Here is a 10,724-nt window from a genome sequence, read left to right as displayed (position 1 = left end):
CATTAAGACTTATCATAAAACACAATATAAGTTACTCTCCCTTCTTCTTAGAATGAAGAAACTTTTATCTTTCTGCCTATTTGATTCTTCTTATTCGTTCTGCTATTGATTGAAACTCTTTTAATCAACTCAGAATTATACTTAATCTTATAAGTATAACCATATTTACTAAACTTTAGTAAATCATGGCGAATATCTTTATCACTCTTATGGTGGACTTGATTAACGCACAACCTAGTGTACTCGATCTCCTAGTCCTTCTCTTGACACTTTGTCAAAAAAATAGTCTAATTTCCAAATATGAAGTTTCTCATTCATCACGCAACCAAGTTGTATGATTCCAAGTTTCTGTCCAATTGAAACTTGGGCGATGAGAATCTTCCTTTATTTGGCAAATTTCCACAAATAACATAATTAAGAATCAAATCCATTATTGCTAATAGTAGAAATATTCAAACATCAATTTTTCATACATGCCACTGCAAGGATAAATAAATAAGACAAAATCAAAATTTATATTATTGCGGAAAAAAAATTTTTGTCCTTACAATGCAATTCAACTGAAAAACTATGCTATCACATATTTCTTATCAATCTATCCTAACTCTAGAGTAGCAGCTCAAAAATCTGATCTTCGAATCCATGCGATCGAAATCCATTTCTTCATGATCAGATTCAGCACGCTTCTTCCTTAAGCTTCCTCTCTTTTCTTCGATCCTGCAAAACTTCAAAATGTAATCTTATCACATCACATATTAAGAATCAAAGAATAGGAACTTATAGAGTTAGTTAATGGATTTTACCTGAAGTAGAGCCATACGTCTTGACTCTCCCATCTCTTAGATCTCTCAAGTAAACAGGGCAGCTTTGTCTCCAATGCCCCTTCTCTTGGCAATAGAAGCAAATAGACTCTTTTGGAATGGAACAAGGAACTATCTCAAAATTTACCTTTTCTGGATTCCCAATGTCACCATTTTCAATATCCATTGAATTTTGGGAGTTTGATTCACCAGACAAATTTGCTTGATCAGCACGCCAAATCATTTCTGATTCAGCAGCTATAAGCAAATAGGTTAAATCAATGAGGGTCACGTCACAGTTCATCATATAGTACTCTCTAACGAACTCACTATATGATTCAGGAAGCAACTGAAGAACCCAGTCAACAGCCAACTCACCTGAAATCTCGACACCTAACATCCTTAACCTGTCAATGTGTGACTTTATCTCCAAGACGTGTGCACACACATGTTTCCCATCTTCGTGTTTACTTGCCAATAGGGCTTGAGTAAGCTTGAACTTTTCAAGCCTTTGAACTTGTGGGTTAGGGAGAATAATTGGAGGAGGTGGAGGAAGTGAATCATGACTCTTATTTCCTTGATCGTATCGTGGAACATCATCTTCATTTGGAAAGCTTGTTCCAAGGGACTTGGGAAGACCATTGTAAGATTTAGACATCTACAAAACGGGAGAAAATTCAAGTTAGTTGATAAGAATCCTTGATGTAACACCCAAATGAAACATCAAGGCTAGGATCCAACACAATACTCTACAACCTAGAAGAGGGATGCCGTAATCTAGTTGCAGAATATTTGAAGGTAGGTAAATGACGATTTACCAATTCCCACCATGAAAAACAAAAATGAAGTTTAAGTTTTAAATGAATTGAAACTCCTAGATCTTTTGAGATTCATTGAACTTTTCAATGGCATGTTTAATCTCGATTATGCCTTTCTATTTGTGACTGGGATGCCGAGGATCACAAATAAGGTGTGAATAACCATGCGAATCTACGTGGTGCACTCAATGCTACTACCACCTAATCAATGTGCCGGTTAACCACACACGCTCCATTGATCTATGATAAACATCGAGCCACCCTTCACTACCAATGTCAACCCCAAATTAGTGTGCCGGTTAACCACGCACGCTCCACTAACGTTTGGCAAGGGTGTGGAGTGTAATTCCATGGATTAGCATACAATTTCACATTTTGCCTAAAGTAACTATGATTTGGGAATTTATAAAAGCATTTAGTTACTTTGTACTTCATTATACTTATAATGGAAGGTTTCGTCATATCCTACCCATTCGGCTAACGACCCTCCACTAGTCAAGAGTGCGGTGGGTAAGAGTGGATACCCATTCAATCGTCATTTTATAGGCAATTTCCTTAAACACCCCTTATAGACCAGCTTCGTGAATGAGGTCTACTAACGGTAAGACTGACTGTTTACTCATAGATATATATATATATATATATATATATATATATATATATATATATATATATATATATATATATATATATATATATATATATATATATATATAATATTAGACTTTTAATGTTATATGTAGTATAGGGTGTATTTTACACTTTTAAAATACTAGGTGGTCTAATTTAATAAATTATACTTTTAATTTAATTAGATGTAAACCAAAACTTCATGGGTTTATTAAACCTCTTATAATTATACACCTTAATTAATTAATAAAACCATAAGGGTGTAATTTGAACTTTATCAAAACATTTGGGTTTAGAATTTAAATATTACATAATTAAACTTTTAATCAAAATTTTAAATTCTAAAACTGGAGGGCAAGTTTTTGAAACTATTCAAAACACACAAGATCAAATTGCAAATAATTAAATTAATCAAATAATTTGAATGATCTAAATTTGACCTAATTTATTTTTTCATAAGATAATTCAAATCAAAATTACAAATAATCAATCTTTATCTAATAAAACAAATAATTATCTTAATTTTGACAATTATCCATTAATTTGATTTGGATCTAATCAATTGTTTGGTCCAAAATTAATTTATTGCCTCATGGATCAATTTCTTCCGATTTAGCCCAAAGATTTACTCGTTACTGTTCATCCGATTTTCTTCAAGCCTAAGTTTTTTTTTACTTCCTCGTTCCAGTTACTACCACATACCATACACATATCACATAAACATATCTTGGGCCCCGCCCGTGCTATATCGAGTCAAGCTCGACATCGGCTTTCCCGGCATCAAACCCTATTTGGCATCGGGCCCCGCCCGGCATCGAGCACATCTCGGAATACATGTAACACAGTCAAATAATACACATAAACCTAAGCATATATCATTAACATTTGAACATTCCTCGGGCCCCGCCCGACATCGTACCGTAGTCCGGAAGCATACTAACATTCCTCGGGACCGCCCCGACATCAGATCGAAGTCCGGAAACATACCAGTACAAACACATGCAAGAATCACAAAGACATCAAGCATACAAGCATTCATCGGGACCACCCCGACATCAGATCGAAATCCGAAAAGCATATAAACCTACATCGAGCCCCGCTCGACATCGGACCATAGTCCGGAACTACTACTAACTAAACGGGCCGACCTTGGTGCCTTAGACCCGTTCCTACTGGAGGAAACTCACCTCATATGCTGGCTGTGAAATATCGTGTGAGGAATCTCGAACGGATGCTCCAACGACTCCCCGACTATCAATTTCACAATAACACTTAATCAAAATCTGATAATCCTTCTTAGGGTAAAATGACCATTTTACCCCTGGTCAAAGTCAACGTCCTGGTCAAGTCAAAGTCAAGGTCAACTCCCAGCCGACTCAACTCGTCGAGTGACCTCCTAACTCGACGAGTTCCTATACTACTCAGACTCGTGATCAATCGAGTCAACTCGTCGAGTCCCTTCACAGACTCGTCGAGTTCTACCTGGCATAGAATTGGGATAACCCGACTCAACTCGTCGGGTCCCTTTCTGGACTCGTTGAGTTCCCTTGTCTGTTTGGGCTATCTTAATGGATTAAGCCCCTACACTTCAGATCCAAGCTTCACACTTCACAAAAACCCTTACAATGCTTTTTTAAGGGTAAAGTTTCTAACTTTACCCATTAATACCTCTTCTTAAAGGGTTTAGCTCAAACCCTAATTCCTTGGGACCTAGAACTTGGTCCTTATGTCATCCTTACACCCAACTAAAGCTTACAATCTCATATCTAAACCCCTAACACTACTTGGACATGTAAAGTTCCCACCTTTTTCCACATGCATGGCCTTTCGGGGCTAAAAAGGCCAATATGACACTATATGGCTTGCATGGGGGCTCTAATGGCATAAATTTTGCACCTTTATGTCATATCATCCCCTCTAGGTCCTAGATCTGGAAGAATACCCACTTGGGTCGATCATTCTCCAAAAGTTATTATTCTTGGACCAAAAACCCTCATAAAGATGGACATAAAGAGATCTAATGAACTAATAGCCAAGATAGAAACTTGATTACCAGAAAATGTAGCAAATGGTGTGTAGTTTCTGGATCTACTCTTTCCCTCTTGAGCCCTCTACCTTCTTCTTCTTCCACAAGCTTCAAAAGTACACAAATATCACTCAAAATGGCTCACAATCTCAAATAAAGCTCTAGGGTTTCGTGGATTAGGGTTTGGGACAAGGAGGCTGGAATTGAGGCTAATGGGTGGGGTTAAGGAGCTTAAATAGGGTGCAAAACCCTGAAATTAGGGTTTCACTCTGGTCGATCTACTCGCCGAGTCGAGGGCTCTTGACTCGTCGAGTAGGTAGCTTAAACCCCTCATATAATATGTCCTCTACTCGATGAGTTAGTGCCACCAACTCGTTGAGTTACCCTTTCAAAATAAATAAATCAATGAGTTAAATGCATACTAGGAACCAGGCGTTACAAGTAAACTTCCCCAAAATACAACATACAATAAACATATACATATAACAACTTGTGGCTGTGTCTGGTCTGTATCAACCCCATATGATAGCATGTAGTTGTGTCGGGTCCGTATCAACCCATATGACAACATGTAGCTTTGTCGGGTCCGTATCAACCCCCGAGTCTATAATGACTCCGAGCCCAGATCACATATTCACATAATCACATACATCTAACACATATAAATCAGCGGGCCGACGTTGGTGCCTACGACCCACTAGTGTGGTAAGAAGACTCACCTCTAAATGAAGATAACTGAACTGCACACTCGGGATGCTTCTAACACAGCTGCTCACACTCCAAATGGTGCACAGTGAAGAGAAAATGTTGGGTCCAAGGGATTTAGAGCAAAACCACTTCTTTGATGATCTTCCTTCACAAACAAGAATGCCACAACTCACTTAAAAGCTCAAATATGCTCTAAAATGGGTTAGGGTTTGCAAGGGGGTCGATATGAGGGGTGTAGGCCAATAAGAGGAAGGGTTATGGGGATATAAGGGTATTTAAATAGTGCATAAACCCTAAATATTAGGGTTTGGACCAGGCCACGTACGCCCAACATACTCGAGTGAGTCCAGGTACGCCCAACATACCAATATGTACGCCCAACGTACTCATGCAACCCTCATAAATACAAAAGTGCCATTATGGACCACTTTGCAAACAATTCATATACCAAGGGGTAAAAGGTAAATATCTGGAAGAACAAGATGTTACAGTTTGGTGGATCGATCAAGGGCAGCTAACAGTGGTCGTGAGGTATCCTTCAGTCGATGTTGGAGCTGCAAAGAGGCTTGCAAACCTGCTCTTCACCCCCTTCGCTCTTTTTCTTTTGCCGACGAGATAGTTGTACATTTGGAAATAACCATTGTCCATTTCAAGAAATAAGGCAGTTGAGTCTGTCGGTGGTTGAGTCCACATTTCCAACATGAATCGAGGAAGGTAAGTGAGGTGGTGGTCAAGCAGGTTCTAGTGGACGGATTTTGATTTTAAGGGGAGGTGAAGGACAATGAAGAGGGGAATGGAGAATTATGGTGTTTCTAGGTAAATGGGGGTGGGGGGATATATTTAATTGTTTCGAAATTATTAATAAATGTAAAAATAAAGGGTTAAAATTTAATTTTTATTTTTCTTATAAATACAAAATAAAACAATAAGGGCAATATAGTCATTTTATGTTAAACAACGGATGAATTGTGCAGATTTAAAATAATGAGGATGAAACATGCAAGTTTAAACCAAAGGAGGAACGGTCCGAATTAATTTTAAAAAATAAAAACTGAACGTATTTTTTAAAACCTGCAGCACAAAGGACGAATGGTGTAATTTATCCTATTTTAAATTATGTTTTTCGTTTATCAACTTAGAAAGAATGTAGTTTGATTTTCCTACTCTCATTTTGATTGAAGTAAGAAAATAACGATGAAAAATATAAATACAAATTATCTTATTTTCAAATACTAATCAAAGACATAAATATATCACCTACTTTAGACAAAAAAGGCTTTTTTGAGGTACAGTATATAAATATTATTAATTAATTAATAATTAATAGTATTGATTTACGGCGGCTAAGATTTTGAGCGAATAGAAGATTATCGAACAAGTGGACCAACAATGAGTCAATGACTCGTCCAATTTTAAGCCGTGCATCTCAGCGCCAACCTCAGCCTCTTCCTTCCCTTCTTTCCGATCACTACCACGCTGCCATTTTTTGTGTCACTCATCAACTCCTCTCACTTCATCATCGGTTCCACAACCATGAGTAACTACATTTCCACGTTGCTATTAATTTCGAATTTATGCCTAATCCAATCCAACTGAAATTTCTTTGTTTTGGTTTTTGATTTTATACAGGTTTGTGTAAGAAGATTAATGGTAAGGAATTCACGTATCTAGTGAGCTGAAACTCTGAATTCTGATGATTCAATTTATTTCTGCACCAGGTTTCCGACGAATTGGGCGATTTGTATCCGGAATCACTCGTCAGAGACAAACTCCAAACCTATCAAATGTAAACGCTCAACCAAAGCTCACTGATTTCAAGGTATTACGTTTAATCTTTTCTCTCTCTCTCTCTTTTAGTATCATGATTGCTAGATTACGAACTGTTAGGTTACGTTTTACAACAAGATTTAGATGCTGATTTCAATCTGCTTTTTAGGCACGATGATTTGTCGTTACCAATTACGAACAATTAGGTTTAGATGTTTAGTAGTCACGATATTGAAGACATCCAAATTACTATTCTGTTCATCATCAGTGTATTGATTTTCTGCATAAAACTAAATCACACTAATACTTGATGATATTCAGGCTGAAGATGGATCCAGATCTGGTGCAATTAGAGTTTTCACCCTCCTAGGTGCAGGAATTTCTGGATTTTTAAGCTTCACAACAATAGCTTATGCATCTGATGAAGCAGAACATGGCTTAGAATCCCCCAACTACCCATGGCCTCACCAAGGCATTCTCAGTTCATATGATCATGCTTCGTAAGTAAAAATATGTTATTTACCACATCTTACTGCAATCAATGATTTTGAATTTTGAGATTTTGGTGTTTGATAATTTCTTTGAGCAGGATCCGAAGAGGCCACCAGGTGTATCAACAAGTCTGTGCTTCATGTCACTCAATGTCACTCATCTCTTACAGAGACCTTGTTGGTGTTGCATACACTGAAGAAGAAACAAAAGCCATGGCAGCTGAGATTGAAGTTGTTGATGGGCCTAATGATGAAGGTGAAATGTTCACTCGACCCGGTAAACTCAGTGATCGCTTCCCTCAGCCTTATGCAAATGAACAAGCAGCTAGGTTTGCTAATGGAGGCGCCTACCCCCCAGATCTAAGTCTCATCACCAAAGTAACTTTATCATTTTAATAATGTCATAAATAATGGGTAACCAAGTATTTGTATTTTGATTGTTGCAGGCTCGTCATAATGGTCAGAACTATGTGTTTGCGCTTCTTACAGGCTACCGTGATCCTCCTGCGGGTGTTTCGGTAAATTCTTTTGTGTGATTTTTTTTTTTTTTGGGATAATGTTTAATTTGTTGTTGGTGAATTTAGATGAGAGAGGGATTGTATTATAATCCTTATTTTCCTGGTGGAGCTATTGCTATGCCAAAAATGCTTAACGATGGTGCTGTTGAATATGAAGATGCAACACCTGCCACCGAGGCTCAGATGGGAAAAGATGTTGTCAGCTTTTTAGCATGGGCTGCTGAGCCTGAGATGGAAGAAAGAAAACTGGTATACATATTGAATTACTTGAAGTCTAAGAAATAAAGTAGATGTGTTGATGATTTGGTTTTGTTGATAATTAATGCAGATGGGATTTAAGTGGATATTTGTGTTGTCGCTTGCACTTCTGCAAGCTGGATACTACAGGCGATTGAAATGGTCGGTTCTCAAGTCTCGTAAGCTTGTGCTTGATGTGGTCAACTGATCTACTACATCTTCACTTCCATGTATGTATATGTATTGTATACCAGAGGTAAACGCCAATAAACTTATTTCGTCAAATGATACATATGTCATTAGTTTACATAATGTTTAAGTTTCGTGTATGTAAAAAATGGCATACTCTAAGTTTACATTATATATTAGAGGGAAAAGTAAGACGTTTAGCATGTAAACCATATTATTTGTGTCTCTAGCTACTCTCTATACACTAAGAGAAGCAATTTTATTGTTTTTAAACTTTAAACCAAGGAAACTGTTGTTTATAGATCAAGAGAAACAGATGTTCATGTGGTTGCCTTGTTACATGTATTCTAGTACCATTTTAGACAATCGGGTCAATTGGTCACTTTGTGTTTTTTTTTTTTTGGTTGGAATTAATCCTTCGAATTCGAATGAAGCTTCTCACAGGTATTTTTTTTTAATAAAATTAATTTGTCTTTGTAACATGTAGTATATAATGACTTATTCTAATATTCATCTATTTTAAGACCTTTTTTCTTGCTAAAATATGGTTATCACAATTGTTTTACCAATCAAATTATGACACAATACATCGATTAATTTAAATATATTGTTATTTCGGATAAAATGACAAAAACAAATCATGTACAGCTCTTTTTTGCGGATAAAATTATCTCCATATTTCATGGGCACTGCAAAAATGGCAACATTACAATTTGCCTCGATGTCAATTGTCAATACAATTTGAATTGCAATAATTGAAGCGGCAAGTTGATCAAAAAGACGCCAATGATGGTTGTTTATGCGATACCTTATTAGTAATGGTGTCTTTTTGTTAAAAAGAAGAAATCGATGATAATTTTTTGTGATAATTAGATTATAAGTGATCAAACTCCTGGATCTATTATCATCGATGCATCAAAATAACAATGGAGTATTCAATGAGGAATTTTGGGATCTGTTAAAAGAAATCTGATAATGAGTTATGATGTCTAGTGGTACTAAATTACAAATCATTGATAAACTGAAACGGAATTGTGCAAAATTACACAGCAACGAGATGAAATCAACTGATTTGATCAGAGTATTGTAGATGCTAAGATGTTCAAGATCTATCGTGCTATTACTAAATACTAATTGATTATTGAAGTCGACAAATTGCTAGATGCAGCAAGCACTAACCGTGTGCTGATCTTCCGGCGACATCATCGCCTAAACAAGCGCGCGGCGACGTCAGCCGTCTTGACGGCCGGAGACATCCGACGCAAGGCGAGACGCGATCGCGGAGTGGTACATGATGTCATGGAAATTAGCCATTTCACTGGTCTTCATCCGCAGTTGTTTTGCTTTTTCCTCCGTGAAGCACCCAGGAGCAAATCGTGATCTACCGTTGTCCGGATCGGAGCTTCCAGTTACCGATCCGCCGGTAGCAGTTTCCGGATTGTGAATGTAGTCTGGATCGGACGGCATGCCGAAGAGCGGGGTCCACCACTTGCCGGAGGCTGATGCCGCCGTTGGCTTGATCCTGGTAATCCGGTTAGCGGATGAGACCGTGGTGATGGGATGGAAACAAGTTGGGAGAGGCGTCGCCATTGATGAGGACAAAACGAAGAAAACGAAGGCGGAGATGGAGATGGAGATGGAGATGTCGATGGGGAAGAGTGAAAAAGTGGATAATAAGGACGGTGAGTGGAATGGATAAGGTTGTACACGTGGTGCCACGCTTATTTTGTGCTATGTGCGCTTACTTGTGCTCAAATTATGTGTAAAACAAGACAAAATTGCAAAAATGTTCTTGTTTCTTATTTTAGGTGGTTATGGTTCAAACGTTTCAAAAGTTACAGATTTGATCATTTTCCATAAGTTTTATTGTGGTTTTGGTCCCGTTAAGTTTAACTGGTTGGTTGTTAACTTTTTTAAAATGATAATTTTATCCTCAGGGACCATTTTCGCAGTTTTGTCTTTTACCCTACCATAAGGACCATAAGGACCATTTATTGGATTATTAATTTATTTTAGTTAATTCTTTTAAAAAAAAAACAATTGTCGAAGTAATTATTTTTTATTGAATTATTATATATCAATAAATATAGTTTTTAATATATAATATTTATATCATAATAAATATTATATTATTGGATTATTATTATCTTTTAGTTATTTTTTGTAATTTCTTTTTTTTAAACTATTTTTTATTGGATTATTACTTTTAATTTATTATTTTCTTCATATACTAAATATTATTTTATTTGATTATTAATTTATTTTTAATTATAATAATAGTTCTTGTTAATTTTATTGGTTCCACCACAAAGTCATGGGATACGCAAAATCGTCGTCTCTCATCATCGAAATCGTTAGGATTGCTGCCAAACACTTTCATTTCATCTAGCTTATAATGAGAAACCATAGGGAAAATACCATCACCATCACTCTGTCACCACCACCACTTATAAATGTTATAGGGGTTTGTTGCGCATTATGTGGGATATGAAGGATTCCAGTGGATTATGAAGAGGTTGTCGCAGGTGCCTACCAGCAAC

General features: G+C 36.9%; 2 protein-coding genes across 2 annotated transcripts; one reads left to right on the top strand and one right to left on the bottom strand.

Moving 5' to 3' along the window:
- The first annotated feature begins 6,370 nt into the window (after positions 1 to 6,370).
- LOC145108128 (cytochrome c1-2, heme protein, mitochondrial-like) lies at positions 6,371 to 8,523 on the top strand. Its single transcript, XM_079045124.1, has 8 exons — positions 6,371 to 6,519; positions 6,612 to 6,632; positions 6,701 to 6,801; positions 7,071 to 7,249; positions 7,339 to 7,618; positions 7,687 to 7,758; positions 7,825 to 8,007; positions 8,087 to 8,523. The coding sequence occupies exons 1-8, from the start codon at positions 6,516 to 6,518 to the stop codon at positions 8,201 to 8,203; spliced, it is 957 nt and encodes a 318-aa protein (XP_078901250.1). The 5' UTR covers positions 6,371 to 6,515; the 3' UTR covers positions 8,204 to 8,523.
- A 619-nt stretch (positions 8,524 to 9,142) lies between these two features.
- Positions 9,143 to 9,851, bottom strand: LOC145108129 (uncharacterized). Its single transcript, XM_079045125.1, has one exon. The coding sequence runs from the start codon at positions 9,772 to 9,774 to the stop codon at positions 9,415 to 9,417; it is 360 nt and encodes a 119-aa protein (XP_078901251.1). The 5' UTR covers positions 9,775 to 9,851; the 3' UTR covers positions 9,143 to 9,414.
- Positions 9,852 to 10,724: the final 873 nt, after the last annotated feature.

This window comes from Lactuca virosa, chromosome 4 (genome assembly GCF_052849685.1).
Source record: "Lactuca virosa cultivar CGN04683 chromosome 4, Lactuca_virosa_CGN04683_v6, whole genome shotgun sequence".
NCBI classification, from domain to species: Eukaryota; Viridiplantae; Streptophyta; class Magnoliopsida; order Asterales; family Asteraceae; genus Lactuca; species Lactuca virosa.
The sequence above is the reverse complement of the archived record's forward strand: the minus strand, read 5'-3'. Positions and strand labels throughout refer to the sequence as shown.